At 40.7% G+C, this 20650-nt stretch overlaps 1 protein-coding gene across 3 annotated transcripts in view; it reads left to right on the top strand.

Annotated features, from left to right (window-relative positions):
• The window catches only part of PIBF1 (progesterone immunomodulatory binding factor 1), a 174014-nt gene that overhangs the window by 83971 nt on the left and 69393 nt on the right, over positions 1 to 20650 (top strand). For all 3 annotated transcript variants that reach the window (XM_043504587.1, XM_043504588.1, XM_038400874.2), the window contains exons 11-12: positions 11242 to 11407; positions 19847 to 19997. In XM_043504587.1, coding sequence (XP_043360522.1) covers positions 11242 to 11407; positions 19847 to 19997 — 317 coding nt within the window. The remainder of the gene's footprint in view (positions 1 to 11241; positions 11408 to 19846; positions 19998 to 20650) is intronic.

Genomic DNA, 20650 nt, shown 5'->3' on the forward strand with positions numbered 1-20650 from the left:
GGGGGATTTTATGGTAAAGCCAGTGCTCCTTCACCAAGCCCTGAATCCTTGTACACTCAAGGGCAAACATATCAGCTACCAGTGTTTTGAAGGTCTAATTGGCATGCGTGGGTCACTTCAGTGCTCTCTATGGACTGGTTTCATAATTGTTCTGTGCATGAAGTGGAATGCTACCTGGCATTAAGGAACCTGGCATTTAAGATCCTACTGATCCTTGATAATACTCCAGGCCACCCTGCAAGCCTTCAGGCTGCATAGCCCAAAGTGGAGGTGTTTTTTCTGCCTCCAAACACCACATCACTTCTCCAGCCCCTTGATGAAGGTGTTGTCGCAACTTTTAGGGTTTATTACACTCGTCGCACCTTTCACTGCATCCTTGATGCTATGGGTGGTGATCCAAGTTTAACAGTGATCCAGTGCTGGAAGGATTCCAACATGCATTGATGGTAGAAGGCTTTATTTCATCCAGAGACTCTTATATTTTTAATACACTCTGCTATAGAATCATAGAATATTAGGGTTGGAAGAGACCTCAGGAGGTCATCTAGTCCAATCCCCTGCTCTAAGCAGGACCAACACCCACTAAATCATCCCAGCCAAGGCTTTGTCAAGCTGGGCCTTAAAAACCTCTAAGGATGGAGATTCCACCACCTCCCTAGGTAACCCATTCCAGTGCTTCACCACCCTCCTAGTGAAATAGTGTTTCCTAATATCCAACCTAGACCTCCTCCACTGCAACTTGAGACCATTGCTTCTTTTTCTGTCATCTGCCAGTACTTAGAACAGCCTAGCTCCATCCTCTTTGGAACCCCTCTTCAGGTAGTTGAAGGCTGCTATCAAATCCTCCCTCCCTCTTCTCTTCTGCAGACTAAATAACCCCAGTTCCCTCAGCCTCTCCTCGTAAATCATATGCCCCAGCCCCCTAATCATTGTCGTAACCCCCCACTGGACTCTCTTCAATTTGTCCACATCTCTTCTGTAATGGGGGGACCAAAACTGGACGCAGTACTCCACGTGTGGCCTCACCAGTGCCGAATAGAGATGGGGTGGGCAAACTTTTTGGCCTCAGGGTCACATCAGGGTTGCAAAACGGTATGGAGGGCCTGGTAGGGAAGGCTGTGCCTCCGCAAACAGCCTGGCCCCTGCCCCTTATCTGCCCCCTCCCACTTACTGCCCCCCTCAGAACCCCTGACCCATCCAACTCCCCCTGCTCCTTGTCCCCTGACCACCCCCCCTCCCAGGACCTCTGCCCCTAATTGCCTCCCGGGACCCCATCCCCCATCCAACCCGCCCTGCTCCCTGTCCCTGACTGCTCCCCCCCGAACCTCCGCCCCATCCAACTAGCCCCTGCTCCCTAACTGCCCCGAGCCCATCCACACCCCTGCCTCCTGACAGGCCCCCCCCCGGGAATCCCCATGCCCTATCCAACTGCCCCCTGCTCCTTATCCCCTGACCACCCCCTCCCAGGACCCTCGTCCCTAACTGCCCCCCCAGACCCCACCCCCATCCAACCCCCCTGCTCCCAGTCTGTCCCCCCCCCAGGACCCCCTGGCCCTCCAGGACCCTACCCCCATCCAACTCCCCCACTCCCTGTCTCCTAACCACCCCCTGTCCCTTGACTGTCTCCCGGGACCTCCTGCCCCTTATCCAACCTCCCTGCTCCTCGCCCCCTTACCATGCCGCTCAGAGCGGCAGGACAGGCTTATTGGAAAGCCTGGGAAGTGGGTGGGTGCAAGCTGTGCTGCCCGTGTGGTGGCATGGCTGTAGGGGAGGGATATAGGGGAGGGGCCAGGGGCGAGCCTCCCCAGCCGGGAGCTCAGGGGCCAGGCAGGATGGTCCCACGGGCCGTAGTTTGCCCACCTCTGGAATAGAGGGTTGTCGTGTTGATGAGGAGGGATTTGACTATCTCCAGACAACAGAGATAGTGGCGCTATTTGAGTCCCACACCACCGAGCTCAGTTAGGAAGAGCTGGAGGAACTGATCCAGTCAAGCCCCAGGGACAAGGACACCGAGGAGGTGGAGGTGGTACCAAAGCTGCAGCTGACAATGAAGATTCTGGATAAGGTTTTTTGATTGGTCAAGGAACTCAGAGACTTTTTTTTTTTTTTTTTTTTTTTTGCTGAGGATCCATTCATGGAATGTAGCTTGAAATTCAAGAGAGAGCTTTAGGGTGTGCTGGCTCCTTACAGAGAAATTTACAAAGACATGCAAAAGAAAGCCAAACAACTGACCATCACCAGTTTTTTTCGCAAGTCTTCCACCACCAACTCCGCTTCGTAGCCATAGGTGAGCCTTGGTGGGCCATGGCCCACCTACTTAGCATCCAGGCCTACCTGCCCAACCCCGGCTCTGCTCCAGTCCTAGTTCTTGCCCCGCTTCGCTCGCCCGCCCCATGCTCCAGCCAGGCATCAGGATTGAGGGCTTACCCCACTCAGCCTGCCTGGCTTTCCAGCCGGGGAGCAGGGTTGGGCTTTCCCAGCTCCACCTGGTGCTCCTGCTGGGGAGCCGGGTCAGGGGCTTGTCCCGTACCGCCTGTCCAGCGTTCCAGCCAGGGAGTGGGGTTGGAATGCAGGGACTTGCCCCACTCCACCCACCTGCCATTCCAGCTGGGGAGCAGGCAAGCCCCCACGTCCCAACCCTGCTCTCCGGCTGGAGCTCCTGGCACCGGGGGGGCCCCTGGCCAGAGTGTCCATCGCCCCCCCGCAAGGCCGGCTGGAGAGGGTGAGGTAAGGTGATACAGATCCCTCCTGCCTCCCTTCCCACCCACCCAAAGTGCGGGCCCACCGAAGTGTCCCGTGCTGGCTACACCACTGCTCCACATTCCCAGGCCTCCCCAGATTAGCCCTCGGAGTTTTGACTTCACAACATCAGCATTATCATCATATCAAGTTCATCCTCAACATTAGTAAAGGTTAGTAGCAAGTTTAAAAAATTTTTAATGAAATTTAATCTGTATTGGATAAATTGGGAAGTCATATTGTGAGCTTGGAACCTAAACCCTTATTTCCCATAGACCATTGGTATCTGTTTTTCCCCATTTCTTTTTGCACAGCGTTTTTGCAAAAACATAATCACCGTGTAAATTGAGGCCCAACTGTATTTCGACTTTAGTAAGGCTTTTGATACTGTCTCACATGATCTTCTCATAAGCAAACTTGAGAAATATAGCCTAGATGAGCTTACTAAAATAGGTGGGTGCACAACTAGTTGGAAAAGCGTATTCAAATAGTAGTTATCCGTGGTTCACAGTCAAACTGAAGATGCATGTTGAATGGAGTCCCACAAGATCTATTATGGGTTCAGTTCTATTCCATATCTTCATTAATCATTTGGATATTGGCATAGAGAGTACACGTACAAAGTTTGTGGAAAGTACCAAGCTGGGGGAGGTTGCAAGTGCTTTGGAGGATAGGATTAGAATTCAAAATGACTTTGACAAATTGAAAAAATGGTCTGAAATAAATAGGGTGAAATTCAATAAGGACAAATGCCAAGTACTACACTTAAGATGGAATAATCAACTGCACAAATACAAAATGGGAAATGACTGCCTAGGAAGGAGTATTGCAGAAAAGAATCTGGGGATTATAGTGGATCACAAACTACATGAGTCAATATAATACTGTTGCCAAAAAAAAAAAACAACAACCAAAAACCCACATCATTTTGGGATGTATTAGCAGGAGTGTGGTAACCACGACACAAGAAGTAATTCTTCTACCCTGCTCAGGACTCATAGGTCTTAACTGGGGTAGTGTGTCCAGTTCTGGGCACCGCTCTTTGGGAAAGATTTGGACAAATTGGAGAAAGTTCAGAGGACAGCAACAAAACTAATTAAAAGTCTAGAAAACACAACTTATGAGGAAAGATTGAAAAAATTGGTTTTGTTTAGTCTGGAGGAGAGAAGACTGAGGGGGGACATAAGTCTTCAAATACGTAATAAATTGTTATAAAGAGGAGGGTGATAAGTTGTTCTCCTTAATCACTGAGGACAGGACAAGAAGGAATGAGCTTAAATTGCAGCAAGGGAAATTTAAGTAAGATAGGAAAACCTTCATAACTGTCAGGATTTGTTAAGCACTGGAACAAATTATCTAGGGAGATAATAGAATCTTTCATTGGAGTTTTTTTAAGCACAGGTTAGAGAAATACCTGTCCTGGATGCTCGCAGTAATGCTTAATCCTGCCTCAGAGCAGGGGACGGGAGTAGATGACTTCTCGAGGTCCCTGCCAGTCCTTCATTTCTGATTCTTTTAAAAAAAAAAAATTGGTCTTACTGTTTGGCATAGTAACAGGTTCTTTATAAAGTTTCACATGGCTCAATGGCGCTTTATAAAGTCTATGCCGGGCAAGGAGAAGTGGAGGAGAAAGTGGAACGCTGTGTAGATCATTCCACATGAAACTGGGGATCCAGTGGAGCTCATAAGCTCTGTAGGAGAGTCAGAGCTAGGAGAAGCTGATGTTCCTGCTCTTCAGCTCAAAGGATTAGAGAAATGCTCTTGAGCTCCACAAGATGTTGGTATCTTGAGCTGTCTGTCTTGCAAAGATTTGTGAGCTGGGATAGTCACGGGTCCTGCTTAGCATCTAAATTTCATATTACTTCATTTAAGAGATTTGAATGAACTATGAGTGTATTTGAATGCTTATGTGACTATTAATTTTCATATTTTTAAATGTGTAGGTGATTTTAATATTCCTTAGTTTACACATATGATTCTTTTTTCAGAGTAGCAGCTGTGTTAGTCTGTGTCCCCAAAAAGAAAAGGAGGACTTGTGGCACCTTAGAGATTAACAAATTTATTTGAGCATAAGCTTTCATGAGCTACATCTCACTTCATCGGTTGCATTTATAATTAAGGTTCCATTACAGATTTCAGTTGTATAGGAGTTTTAAACCTTTATTTTATTTAAAAACAAACAAACAAAAAACCCAAAATACCCTCACTGAAATAGCAAAAAACCAAACATAGAATTTAAACTTTGAGTACTATTTCATTTTTTTCATCGTGGTTTGATAAAAAATGACACAGAAATCATTCTTTTGGCCTTTTTTCACTAGATAGTCTCACTTTTCTTTATACTATTTTGCAAGAAACCAAAAAGACTCTGGGATCTCTACTGTGATGGGATGCATGAGCCCCACACTGGTGAACTAAATTGCCCTGGGGCAGGATACTGTGCTGGATATGCTCGCAGTGTAAACTGACCTCAAAAGGAAGAAGCTCAGTTTCTAGGCAGACAGAGCAGGGGAGCAATCATATGCTGCAAGCTCTCAGAGAAGATGCTGCGGCTCCACATGGGCAGAATCAGGCCTCTCTGCCAAACCACTGCAGGCTCTTCACCTGCGGGTGCTGGGAACAATGGTCCTCAACATAGAGGAAAATCCTCTGGAGCACGATCAGAGAGGACTCCAGGGGTAATCCAGATGTAGACCAGTGGTGCCAGGGGAAGAACTGAAGCTGGGGTAGGAAGTGGCCCAAGGAGCAGGCACAGGTGCCTTCCCCTGGCCGCATAGTTAAATTTTTATTCACAGGGCCCTGGATCAGAGCCCAGTGGAGCAGGGAGAGCCTAGGCTCCCCTACCCCTGGCTGCTGACTCTCACCACTGGGTGACCTGGCCCAGAGTACCACCACTAGCTGGTGTTGCTGGATTCTGATTCCAGCCCTACCCCAACACACACTTACACCCCAATTTTTTTAAATACCCTAACTTCATCAAACTTACATTCTAACACACAACCTTAACTGCAAACTCAGCAGTGTTAAGGCAGAATAACTTCCCAAATGTATGGAATGAGTGACAGTCAGGTGTGCTGATATAATTGATTAAGCATATGAGGTCATTGTAAAGGTTTTGTTTTAGCATGCAAGTTTGAAATTTGTGTGTGTGTTGCTCTTTGACATCTGTTGGAGATGACCTGTTGGAGTGCATTATTGACAACATTGTGGGTTACAGTGTGAAGGTGCAAAGGAGTGCAGAAGTCTTTCCCCTTAACTCACTTACATGCTTAAAGATTTTGGCTATATGGGATGTATCCAAATGCAAGCTGACTTGTCAATGAATATGTTTTTTCTTTGTTAATGGTAGCAAACTTACCTTAGAATTAACTATCCTTTTCTGACAGGTACGGTATTTTCTAGTCTGAGAAAGAATGGCCTGGAGGTGAAACTACAGGCCTGAGAATCAGATCTCGTACTAAAGCTTACCCTGCCACAGACTTGGGGTGTGACTTTGGGCACGTCATTAAACCACTTTGAGCATCAGTTTCCCAGTCTGTAAAACTGGTACAATTCCTGTATTATGGAACTATTGTGAAGCTTTAATTTGTAATTTTGATTGTGATTCTTGTGTGGAAGCTCACTATAAAAATGCAGAACATTAGCAGCTATAGGGATCAGATTGAGGAAAACAAGTGAAAATTCCACTTTTCAACTAAGATATCCTCTTTGTCTTGGAGAGGAGATGATTCCTAGTAGGGGTCAGAAAATGCATATAGATAAGATCATCAGTACTCTAAGGTAGCCTAATGCCTCAGGAACCTAACATCCCATGTCCATTTGAGGTGCAATCACTTATTGACAGGACCCTTGGAAGCCTCTGTAGATCAGGAAAAACTCAATCTTTTCAGGAAAGCTGTTATGACCAAAAGAGAGTACCAAAACCTAGCATTAGTCAAAAAGTAACAGCTTTATAGGGAAATACTAACTTTTCTGAAAAGACCGACTCCCTTGTTAGCTGTGGCAAGTTTAACTATACGCCTGGTGAGTGACTTTCAGGTCAAGCTGAAGTGTCTGGTTTCAACCTGGTTCAGGCTTTAATAATAATAATGGAATACTGAGAATGGAATAACAGAAAAAGTAGTATGAGGAAATTGTTAAACACCTTCCTCTATTTAAACTGGTTTTAAATTACCTATGCAACAAAAAAGGCAAAATAATTGCACATACCACCAAGCAAAGTTAACTAGAGAACAGTAGTAACCAGAACACTCTTTTAATCAAATCTTAGGTATAAAGTCCAAACTGGCTAGCCTCAAGTGACAAAAAGGCCCCTTAGCAAAGGGTCCACTGCTCTGTGCAAAACAACTTTTATCTCAGGCCCAACAAACTCTTTACACCACACATGTGTCTTGAAGGGTATTTATCTGTAAAGGGTAACTGTAAGGTATCTTCAGAAAGCTCATAACTTATTAAGACTCATAATCATCGTAAGATGTACATACAGATAATATTTAAGGAATAATGTAATAGTATTGAAAGTATACTTTATGGTTTTGGAAGAAAAGCATCTTTTCACTTAGGAGACTTCTTGTTGAACGGGGATGTTTTTCATGAAAGATTGGATCCTTGTTCCTGTGAAGCCAGCCTGTTCTGCAACAGATAGAACTTGGGGGGGGGGGGGGCAGAAGGACATACTTTATTAGACAGGAAAGGTAACTATTAAGTTTAGGTCCTAGTTTGCATTTTATGATCTAGTTTTGTATTGTAACCATATGTTTCCATCGCTCTCTTTTTTTCTAGTGGAATCTCCATTTTTTCTTAAACCTCTTCTTTTATTAAAAGTGCTGTGGATTATACAGGAGCAAGTGTTTAAGGTAAAACTGGTAAACTGAGGTACACTACTCCTTTGGGGGCACAGGAGCTGGGATTTCTCTGAGTGGCCATTGCCAAGGGTTTCATCTCACAGGGGGAAAAATTCAAAGGGACTCAGGGACTGTTGTGCACCCATTGTTAACCTTCAAGGCAAAGACAGCACTGGCATAGCCTGGAGTAGAGTGCTTGAGTGGCTAACAGGCTTCTGGTGTTGGGGAGCTAACTCCTAGCCACCAAAAGCAAATCTACCTCTCACTAGCAGCAGGGGGCAGCAAGGTGACTCATAATCATGGGTACCCTGAGAACTGTCACATCTCACCCGGCTTACATGCAATAGTTCATTCTTCTAAACACATTAGTGCATCTGAGAAATCACACTCCGTAGGATGTATTATCCCATTGTGTAGACAAGCCCAAGATAGTCCAAGTGTTTGGAGAGAAGAGTTGACTTGTTCTCTCTCATGTGCTGGAGTAGAGAATATTTGCGGGATAAGGTCTTGCTCTCCAATCCCAACAGGAATGAACACAGAGCTGCTCAAGTCCTCTTAAAGAAGGAGAAGGAAAGAGAAAGTTTTGCAGAGGTTGCTGTTCAGGTCCATTTCTTCTGCTCAAAATGACAATGGAAGAATAGCTGAGAGAGATTGGAACAGATGAGAGAGGTACACAAACTTGAGAGGGCGGGGAAAGAGAGGGTGGAAAAAATAAAAGTAATAATAAGTGAAGAAAACTGATTTGGACATGCAGTCAGGCCTTGATTTACATGGTGGTTACATTTTTGAAAAAACACTGTGCAAATAGAAATCACATAAAAAGATACCAAGAGTCTATTGGAAATAAGGGTTTAGGTTCCAGGCTAACAAGATGACCTCCCTAATTTATCGAATACAGGTTTTATTATTTTTTTTAATAAAATTTAAACTTTCTACTAAGCTTTACTGATATTGAGGATGAACTTGATATGGTAATGCTGATGTTGTTGAAGTCAGAACTCTGAGGGTTCATCTGGGGTGGCCGGGGCATGTGGAGCAGTTTAGCGCTTTTGTATTAATGTTAGCTGGCACTAGGTTTTTTGTAAGCAGAGCTTATGAGAAACAAGTTCTGTTCTACTAGTGTCAAGACTGCTCTCACAGACATTTTCATATAGTATCCCTACCATGTAGCTTAAAACTATAAGGAATGGCCCAAGGTTGTATCCCTGTGATACAGTCTCCATGGCTTCTCTTGGAATGGTGGAATGGGATAGTGATTTCTTGATGTCCGTGTAGTCTCATCTGCTGAACTAGTGGTATCAAAACAGTTCTCATTCTTTCTTGGATGATATACCATCAAAAGATGTTCTGATGCACATTTGATTTAAATACGGGTGATGTGTTTGAAAAAAGTAATACAGTATTTACAACCTGTCTGTGCTTCATTATTAAATGTAACACACATGCTTATCCACAGTCTACTGTGAGGCTAGAAATAAACCAGCTGGTTTTGGTACTTCTCTCTGAAACTCAAGTATAGTTTAGAAAAGCACTGACTCATCAAAGTCAAGATAGCTGAAGGAGAGCTGTCTACCTTGTCTACACGCTCACTGCCACTGATATTACAGAAGAACTTTACACGTATCTTAGTTTCAGTTCAGATGTCACTAATGAACTGCATTTGTATTTGTGTGTGTGTGTGTGTTTTACAAGAATGCAAACATCTGAATATTCATATGTCTTTTACCTGATAATTTGGGGGGAGTATTTTAAGCATGAGTATGTATTTCTGAATATTCTTTCTGTTTGTAACTGTGTCCAAAATTTAATTGCTTTTTATATCTTATTTTTTGGAAGAGGGACAGAGGAAATCTGTTGCTGTTGTTGTGCTTTATGTAACAGCTAGTTTACCACTTTTGGTACTTAGGTTTTAACTTAATTTAAAGTAGGGTGTATTTAGTACTCATTGCTTTAAAAGATAATTGCTGTATCATTTTTAAAGTTTATATTGTGTATATTTTTCCATCTGATATTATTGAGACATAGAAATAAGTTGTTAATTTGATGAAAAGAAACAGGAACACATCTGAAATCTAAAGAAAAAAGATTCTTTCAACTTTTTATTGTTTTTTTTTTCTTCATATTATGGAAGTTTTTAGTGCATGGACATTTAGTGTGCAGCAGGAAAAAGCTCTGTAGATTTAAACCTCAGCTTGTCACAAACTTAAGTATTCATGTAGACAAGCCCTAAGAAACAGCCATTATTTTTCATCCACATAGCTAAAATTTTCATCCAGGTTCTCATCATCATGTGTCTTGATTACTGCAACATCCCCCTTTCTGGCCTTGACGTATAAAATCTTGTCCCGCCCATACCCATTCAAAATACTGCTGCAAAGATCATTTTCCTAGCCTGTGACTTTGCCGGTATTACTTGTCTCTTTGCATGAACTCCTGCCTCCAGTCTGCCCATGACGTCAGCCTCCACCCCCCCACTTATTGCATTTTCAAACAAGCACCTTTGTGCTTTCTCACATGCTGCCACTCACACTTAGGAGAAGGTCTGTGTAAACATCTATAGAACTAAGTCATTATCATCTTTCAAATCCCTCCTTAAAATTCTTATCTACTGTAATGCCAACAAAGATCTTGACAATGGTTAGGCTGCTGGTTTGCTGAGTGTGACAGAATGTACCCATATCCACACCCTGCACTTTATTGTAATAATCTTTGTGCAAAGTATGCCTTATGAGATATCATTTGCAAACCCATAATTTGCTGGTCAATATTCTACTGATAAAATGTGCGGCAATATTGTATGTGAAATTGTAAAGTTCCACTGCATGGTGACCTTAACACATGTTCCAACTGAAATGGGCAAACAGGCCTGTCACACAAGGGAATGTGTGCTCTGCTTAATTTGCATTTAAGCAGTGAACCAAGTCATCAAGCAGGAAGGGAAACAAAAGAACCTTCAACAGGTGAGGAAGAGCAGCAGGGAACATCCTTTAATATAGACTCTCTCTCTCCCTCCCTCCTGTATCTCAGCTGGAAATATTTTCCAAGGGGGAGAGGGATTGACATTATCAAAAGGGGGACAAACACCCCAAGGCACCCCTTCTTTTTCTCTCTGTCCATTGATTCACTACACCAGATGGGAAAAAGAAGACATTGAATTGGAGAAGGGGTCCTGACCTAACTGGTCAGTAAGAGAACTGAGCGCATGTGGTGAGAAAAACTTGCTTTGAATTTAACATGGTTTGTTAAATTAGGCACCAGTTACATTTTCTTTATTTTTCTTGTAACCATTTCTGACTTTTATACCTCACTACTTGTACTCACTTAAATCTATTTCTTTGTAATTAATAAACTTGTTTTATGGAACAGGCATGGCCAAACGGACACTGCTATTGAAAGATTCTGATCTCTTATACGTGAGGTTCATAGAAACCTAGAGTGAGATCCACACAAACAGCTTGAAGAACTGATTATTTCCAGTGGAGATAGTGTATAGTTTAATCTTAACAGTGGTTGTCAAACTCTGCATTTTTTTTTTAACAAAGATTCTCCTCTTTGCTGAAATATGTGCCATATACTGAAAAGATACACATGTATCTTTTTGCTGTATCTACATGTATTCTTTTTGATCAAACCACATAACTACTTTGATTTTTTTCAGGTATAGACAGCTGCAACTCAGCACAGAAAGCAAGGTGGCTGAACTTCTCCATCAAAGTAAATTAAAGTCCTTTGAGAGTGAACGTGTTCAACTCATGCAAGAAGAAACGGCAAAGAATCTCTCTCAATGTCAATTAGAATGTGAGAAATATCAGAGAAAACTGGAGGTATGTAACAAAAGGAATCTGTGATGGGTTTCTCCTGGGGTGCAACCTGGAACTGGGGTACCACTGAGCCCTCCAACCCAACAGCTTGGGCTCCCTTTACGCTACTGCAGTGACCAGACTGCCAGGCTTCAGCCTGCACTTTTACCAGCACACATACAGGTAGCGACACACCAAGCTGCACTTACATACAGATGCTGTGATCAGTTCTGCATGGGGAAGCTTCAGCTAAGGAACTTCCCAGATACTCAGGTACACACACCCCTTTGGGTTGTAAACCCAAAATTATACCATCTTGCACTGCAAAGAGAACTGTGCAGCGTAAGCTCATGAAATTCACCCCCTCCCTCAATGTGGAGAGGAAATATACAACAGCTTTCTGCTTGGAGTTATGACTTCCACACACACTGGTTTTAGACAAAGCAAAAACAAATTTATTAATTACAAAAGATAGATTTTAAGTGTTTATAAAGGATAGCAATCAGATCAAAGCAGATTACCTAGCAAATAAAACATGCAAACTAAGCTTAATATGTATATATATCGGATATGAATAGCAAATTCTCACCCTAAATGATAATGCAAACAGGCTGCGGATTCTTAAGGGGCAAGCTGCTGTGGCTTACAGCTTAGAAACGCCAGTTGTTTCATTCACTGGCTAAAAATTCCTTTTTTAGCCTGGGTTCAGCACTTCCCCCATTTCAGTCTTTCTATTCCTTAGGAGTTTTCAGGAGTCTTCTTGCGTGAGGAGTCAGTGAAGAACCACAATGGTGTCACTCCCCTGCCTAATATAGTTTTTGCATATGGCAGGAGCCCTTTGTTTCAAAGCTTGGTCCCCACGCCAGTCAATGGAAAAACATTGACGTCCCAAGATGGAGTCCAGCACCGGGTGACCTGGTCATATGTCCCTGTAATGTCACATCAGCCATGATTCATAGGCTGTAGCATCCTCAGGAACACACACACAGGAGATAAGTTGCTTCTAAGGCCTATTGTTTTCTTCCAATGGTTCATTAACCTGAATGACCCTTCCCAGCCGGCCATCTAGACTGAGAGTCTTTTACCTCGTGGGCTTTCCCCATGTGTAAACACATTTATAACAAGTTAGAAATACATAGACATCTAACTTCAGATGCAAAAATAATACATGCATACAAGTAGGATAATCATATTCAGTAAATAACTTTTTCAAGATATCTTACATGGCCTATCTTGCATAAAATACATCATAGTTATTCCATAATCGTATGGTAATAATATCTCTATGAAGAATTGGGGTGCAGTATTACACAATCTTTTTTTATATATATATAATAAAAGTTACAGAACTTGCAATGGAGTAAAAATTTCAGATGTTATAAAATACACAAGGAATTGGCATTGCCACTGAAGTCTGATGAAACAACGTTTATTGAAACTAGTTCTTCCTAACACATATAGAAAGTAGGATTGTAGGTAGGAAGAGGAAGGAAGCAGAACTGTCCTTCATGAAGAGAGATTGAGACCCCCACCCATTACTATTTATTGTTAAAAATTAACATACTTGTTCTGAAAAAAAAAATTCAACCCGTGTAGTACAATTCTACCTGTCTTCACTAGTTACAGGTATTTGTTCCAAAATTGTGTAACCAATCAAGGCTAGAAACAGGAACATTATATTGCTGGAGAGGGAGTTTCAAGCCCTCAGATGGGACATAGCACTTGTATCTGGTAGATACATCAAGGTCATCGCTTCAAGGTTCAATATTATGTGGAGAACAGATATTTTAGACAATTTTTTAGAAGTTTTACAGTTTTCTTAGGTATAATTTTCTTCTCCTTCTGAATCCCAAACAGTTTGTCTCGGGTTATTAAAGCAATCTAGATTTCCTGGTGGTGGAATATGAAAAGTAGTTGAGTACAATTAAAAAAAACCCTTCTGTCTAAAATAGCTTTATTTTGAAATACTGCATATACAGAATTACAAATGGTTTGTTGTCATATAAAAGTTTTACTCTCACTAGTTGGGATTGACCTTCAGATTTCACTTCTAATTTTGCTACTTGTGAACAATATGATAATCCTAGGTGCTAAAGTAAAACAGATAATGAGTAATAATCCCAAACGTCTACTGATAAAATCTCTTGCACCATTCTACACCTCTCAATACATATGTGTATGTTCACTCATATATTTCAATTAACTTTTTTCTATTTAATCTCTATAAAATGCTGTGTTAAAATGCCCTATTTAAATATTTGTAAATATAATTAAACGTCCAAATTCTAACTTAATCTTTTCCAATACAGTATATCACGCTATAATACATATTTGTAGAATAAGAACATAAGAATGGCCATACTGGGTCAGACCAAAGGTCCATCCTGCCCAGTATCCTGTCTACCGACAGTGGCCAATGCCAGGTGAAGGAGTGAACCTAACAGGTAATGATCAAGTGATCTCTCTCCTGCCATCCATCTCCACTCTCCGACAAACAGAAACTAGGGATACCATTCCTTGCCCATCCTGGCTAATAGCCATTAATGGACTTACCTTCCATGAATTTATCCAGTTCTCTTTTAAACCCTGTTTTAGTCCTAGCCTTCACAACCTCGTCAGGCAAGGAGTTCCACAGGTTGACTGTGTGCTGAGTGAAGAAGAACTTCCTTTTATTTCTTTTAAACCCGCTACCCATTAATTTCATTTGGTGACCCTTAGTTCTTATATTATGGGAACAAGTAAATAACTTTTCCTTACTCACTTTCTCCACACCACTCATGATTTTATATACATCTATCATATTCCCCCTTAGTCTCCTCTTTTCCAAGCTGAAAAATCCTAGCCTCTTTAATCTCTCCTCATACTTGTAATTTTATTAAATTATGTAGTAAAAATCATCTCCATTACATATTGCTTTAGCATTGCAGGCTTTGCTTTGGTAGATATTTATATATTTTACATTAAGCGCTGCTGACTCTCTTGTTGCACCTCTTCAAAAAAAAAAAAAAGTAGTATGATTTTAAATAAAATTTTGAAAATTGAAAAAATAAAAGCCATAGTTTTTTCTTAACTTATTCCTAATTCTCTGGGTATAAATATGAAACAAAGAACATCTTGTTCTTATTTATAGTAAAGTATCAATTATTCTTAAAGTGAAGCTCAATCCTGATGCCGAAGGAGAAGTAGAAGCCATATTAGGACTTGTCTATGCACAAAAGTTGTACCAGTTTAATGATACTGATATAGTTAAAATATATCCCTCTCTTGTGGATGCAGTTATATTGGCATAAACATCTTTATGCCAGTATAACTTATATCTATTTGGGAAGCTATACCGATATAATTGTGTCCACTTCAGAGGTTGTACCAGCATTTCAATAAAAAACAACACCCTCTAATTGAAATAGTTATGTACAGCTAGTTTTATGGCTGAAGGAAATCAAGGAGAGCTGTGAATTTATTTAATGTTGTAAATAGACGTAGCCAATCCCAGTTACACCAAATCTAATGACTTGGGACAAGGACATCTCCTTGTATCCAAGCTTAAAATTTAACTGTACTGACAGGACGCCTGACAAAGTGCTATCAAAAATTTATCTAGTTCTATTTATTAATATAAGGAGTATTAGAAGAGTGCCCAGTTTTCAACTGAGGAAACTTGCTTTGAGTCCAAACTTCTTGATTCAGTATCTATCCAAGTTTGGTCTCCGGATCATATCCTATTGTACTTTTGACTTGAGGGCCTTCATGAGTAGCTTCCTTTTTTTTTAATCCCACTTCTAAAATTTAATGGCGTTGTACTAGGTTTTGGTTCCTTTCAGTAGAAAGATGGTGAACTTAAGCTATGTTGTGGTCACCAGTACTTACTGGCTCAACTATAGTTACTTCTTGAGCCACTCCTGCTTGTTACTTAGGTCTAAGTGGAGAAAAGCCTCTCCTCTTGTGTGCGCTAGAACTAGCTTTTCCAAAAATTCATCTTTGAGGTGTTGAGAAATTGCTGTTCTTGGTTTGTCCTGTTGTGACATTTGATCATTTTATGTTGTAGTAATTAAAGTCCCCTATTTATTGTTGTTATATTAGACTTTGTTACCTCTTCGATTGCTCTCAATATAGTATGCACAATATTCCTTTTCTGATCATTATGCTGGTATTATAACCTTACATGTTACTCATGTTTTCTGTGACCTGGGATTTATATCCATACAGATTCAACTGAATTATCCTCTCTACTCACAATTTTTATCTCCATAGATTCCTTGGAATCTTCTAGTCCTTCTTTGAGTGTCCTCTTCATATTCCCACTCTTGAGATATGCGCCAATCAGTGCTGTTGAATGGTACAGCCTTCTACTAGTAGTGCCTATTAGATCACTTACATCCTCCCCCCCCACACCCGCTGTTCCTCAGTATCTGAGCACATTCTGAGGTTGGGGCTATAAAAAGGGGCATGGCAGTGGTTGTCGCTGACCATAGAGGGATGTGATCTTCCTTCAGATTCGAGGTCCTTTAGAAAGTTAACTAAGTGCCCTGTTTGTTGTTTTAATAATTGGATAGATAGTAGTTAGTGTGATATTGCCCAGGCTACAACCTTGACTGCTGGACTGCTGTATCCTTTTAACTCTCCAGCCCAGGGTGCCTTTTACATTGCTTTGTTAGTGAAGAGCAAATCCCTCCAGGCTCTGCTCACTCATAGCCACCTGCATGTAAAGTCACTCCCAGCTGAATACATGAATGCTATGCCCAGCCATTCATGAATAGATACAGGCTGACTCCACAATATCCCTCAGTCCCAGCCTTTTCACCCAGAAATATACGTCTTGTACTGTTCAGTAGCCCACTGAACTGTACAAGCTCATAAATTAGTCTGTCATTCCAACAAAGGATAATGAATGTGCAGCAGCCTTGTTGTCTCAAGTGAAGGCCTCCCAAACACACTGGTTTAGATAAAACAATAAACATGTTTATTGACTAGAGAAAGATAGATAGATTTTAAGCGATTTACAAGTGATAAGGCAGAATTGGTTACAAAAGAAATAAAAGGATAAAACTGCAATCTAATTCCTAAACTTTACCAAGCTAAATAAGATTTGAAACAAACATCATTCTCACCACACCAGATGCTTCAGACAGTTCACAGGCTGAAATTTCCTTTCAACCTGGGACCACTCCCTTTAGTTCACTGTTCTTCAGATATTCCTTGATATTTTGAGCAGAGCGATATAAGGAAGAGAGGTGATGGGAGAGGCATTGTTCTCCATTCTTATACTCAGAAAGGAAAAGTCTTTACTGGGTTGTGCGAGTGAGGCAGTTCCATGGCATACATGAGCTGCCAACTATCTTTCAGGTGATTTGTAAATTTCTTGTTTACAACTTCCCTGTTAGTGAATCTCCAATTAAACAGGTAATGGCCTTTGAGCACTGAGCTGGCATATGAGTGTGCCTTTGTCTTTGAGAAATTAGTCTGTGTGTTACCCAGAACTATAGCATATTTCAGTAACAATCATATAGCAGAATCTCATAATTTTACATGCAGTGATGTTGCACACATCTTAACAGGACAGTGATATTCAGCAGATTATGAGTTTTCTAATGATACCTCACAAAGCATGCTTTGCACAAAATATATCATAACCATATAAAAAAGGGTAAACATGTGATACATGGTGTCACAGTTAGTTTTAGTGTTAGTTACTGTTGTTCATTATGACAGATCAGAAGATCAAGAAGCATAGTTTTAAAAGATGTTTGATGTGTCCGGCCGTTCTCCCAGAATTATGCTTGCTGCCTAAAGTGCTTAAGAGAAGGGCATTCTTGTTGCTCAATCTGCAGTACTTTCACACCGCAAGCTAGAAAGGAGAGGCAGAATAGTCTCCAAACCCTCCTCCTACAAGAAACCTTATTGATTACAACTTGCAGATCTAAGTTTCCCAAGGTTTCAGATAATGGAAATAGGAGGTAAGGATTCATTCCAGGACCAACTGTTTCCAGGAAGTTGTCAAACTTGGCTTCAATCTCCAGATCTAAAAAGATGGCGCATGTGGTAGCAAAGTCCTCTGATCCTGTTCCAAAAAAGGTACCAGCAGTAGTGAGAACAGACTAGGATGATACACAGCCTATACCTCAGACCTCTACAAAACCAGGAGCTTTGCTTCCAAGGAAAAAGAAGGCAAAGACTAAGCATCTTTCTGGGTCCATCATTGTTTCCTATTCAGGAGATTCATTAGATTCATCTAATCATGAGCATAAAGATCCAAGATGCAAAGAACAGAATCCAAAAAAGACTGATCCGCATAGAGAGGAACAGTTGGATGTAAATGCTGATCTGGGGCCACAAAATCAGAGTCATTCTTCTGAGATGCAGGTATCCCCCTTACCTTGACATGCTATTGGACTGGACAAATTGGCAGGACTGGCAGTACCTTCCTGGATGCCTTGACCTGATTGGTGAACTCCAGGTCTTCCATATCATCATTCCTCTAGAGTCATGACCTCAATTTTGCATCAAACCAAAGAGAGTTTTGTGGATCTGAGTCAAAATGATCTAAGACAAACTGATCTGAGACACCCTGTGCCAAGCCAATCAGATCTGATATATTCAGATCTGACAGGTTTCAGAGTAGCAGCCATGTTAGTCTGTATTCGCAAAAAGAAAAGGAGTACTTGTGGCACCTTAGAGACTAACAAATTTATTTGAGCATAAGCTTTCATGAGCTACAGCACACTTCATGCTGAATGCATCCGATGAAGTGAGCTGTAGCTCACGAAAGCTTATGCTCAAATAAATTTGTTAGTCTCTAAGGTGCCACAAGTACTCCTTTTCTTTATTCAGATCTGAGACATTCGGCTCCTGTATCAACAGATCTGATGATGGGAGACAGGTCCATTACTCTGATCCAAAATATTCTAGATGATGATGAACAAGAAGATGCGATACCTCCATATCACGAACAAGAACCTGCAGGCAAATTCTCTGCAGATGTAAACTTCAGTGTAATCTCATCTTCTTCACCATCTGATGTTGTCTGATTTCAAGAGTTAATCAGCAGATTGGTTTTTACTTTAAAATTATCTTTGGTTTCAGTGGAGGAACCTTCTCATCCTGTTTTTGATATCCAGGGAAATACGTTTACAAGCAAGTTATCTCTTCCCTCTCTGGAAGGTCTCTGGCAGCCATCTAAATCAATATGGAATACTTCATCTTTCTGTCAACCAATTGCTAAAAAGACAGATGTATCAAATTCTGTATGAAGGATGTTCTTGTTTCCATGTACATCCTCCTCTTAATTCTTTAGTGGTGGCTACAACAATGTAAATGTTTGTGTTCTACTCCCAGTGACAGAGAAGGGAAAAGGCCACATTATTTGGGAAGGAAACTGGTGTCTTCATCTTCCAACATGTGAATAGCTAACTACCTAACCATAATGGCCAGATATCAGTTTTACCTTTGGAACAAAATGTCTCTGTTTATCACCTCTCCAACAAACCCTGCAGACTGACTCATTAAGGAAGGTCAAAGTGTTGCTAAGCATGCACTGAGAGTGTCCTTTGATGTCTCAGATGCATCGTCAGGATGAGTAGGTAACAGCAATAACGCTCCAAAGACATGCATGGTTGTGCTTCTCTTCTCCATGAAAGGAAGTCAAAAGTTGAGGACCTTCTGTTTCAGAGGGATGGACTTTTCAGTTGGAAAACAGGTGAAATTTATAGCTAGATATTAAAGAATTACACTGTTTTTTGTCATTCCACTTTGTTTTAGTAATGTTTATTTTGTCATGGTCTTTTTCCATTTCCATGCATTCTAGCTCACCTGTTCCTGCTTTTAAGATTCTCACATTTGCATATTGGCATTTACAGCTTTTACTTTTAATTGAGTATTTGCCTATTTTTATTTAAGTCCTCAGCCTATCGTGTTAATTATTTTTGCTGGTCTTGAATGTTAATAATGTAATAATTAGGTCTCTATAGGAAATAAGTGCATCATAAATATCAAATTGTGATAATTATGCATTTATCCTTTTATTAAAGAAGTCCCTTGAACTAATCAAAGTAAACAACAAAACAAATACCTTCCATTATTTAAAATCCTATGTACAGTACTAAACAGGTTTTCCCCCTCATTGTCCTTTTTTCTTGACTCTCCTCCCATGAGGATTTTGGTTGTGTCCTCAAGTAGAGGCTCATGAAATTATTGGAGCTTTAAAGAGCTGTCAGATGTCTTGTCACCTGGCACATAACTCAAGAGAGGAGATCTGTCTAAGGTATTATATTTAGAGAATAACTGCTGTTAAGGGGATTTTTTTTCCCTTTTCTGAATGATGCATTAAATTGGACTTTTCAACAAACACTAAAAATCTGTTATCTTTAAATATTAGTCTACCAAATCTTTCACATACGTGTTTTCACCTCTCTCAAAAATAGCATATAATCCTGATCTTTGCATTTGTTCCGTTGTTCATTCTCACAGGTTCTCACTAAGGAGTTTTATAGCCTTCAAGCATCTAGTGAGACACGCATTACTGAACTTCAGGCACAGAATTCTGAGCATCAGGCAAGGTTAGACACTTACGAAAAACTGGAAAAAGAACTTGATGAGATAATAATCCAAACTGCAGAAAGTAAGTTTGGACCCAAATTATACTGTTTTTACTGGTGTTCTTTTAAAAGATGCATTGTTTGTGATTATATATAATATTTAGCACAAGCCTTTTTAGGTAGAGATTCAAGATGCAATAAATCCTTTCAGGACATAGTATTGAAAATATTATTGCATTTTATATTTAAAATATTTATTGCATCTTAAACATCTGTACCAAATATTATAAATTTATATTTAAATATTTATGCTAAATGTTAAGCACTCCTTATTATACCAATCATTCCACTGTTACTGTGTTACTCTCTCCACCTCTTGTTTCTTATTGTATTCTTAAATTGTTAGGTATATGAGACATGGACTGTCTTTTTTATTACATATGTATATAGCACCTAACATGATAAAGCCCAATCCTTGGTTCTGCAGTCCAATATATACATATCATTTGGTTTTAGTTCAAGGAATGATTAATATTAATTAGGTATGGTCCACAGAAGCTGGATCCAGATATGTATTAGGTACTGATGAGGATTCAAAATTTTGGTTCAAGGTAAAACCATGACGAGAGTTCAGGTTTGACTCTGTAGAAATCTTATAAGCTTGTTTCGAAAGATGTTTACCCAAACTGGCAAAAATAACAGGATCTCCCATTTTACCTGATGGAATCCTTGTGAG

This window comes from Dermochelys coriacea, chromosome 1 (genome assembly GCF_009764565.3).
Source record: "Dermochelys coriacea isolate rDerCor1 chromosome 1, rDerCor1.pri.v4, whole genome shotgun sequence".
NCBI lineage: Eukaryota > Metazoa > Chordata > Testudines > Dermochelyidae > Dermochelys > Dermochelys coriacea.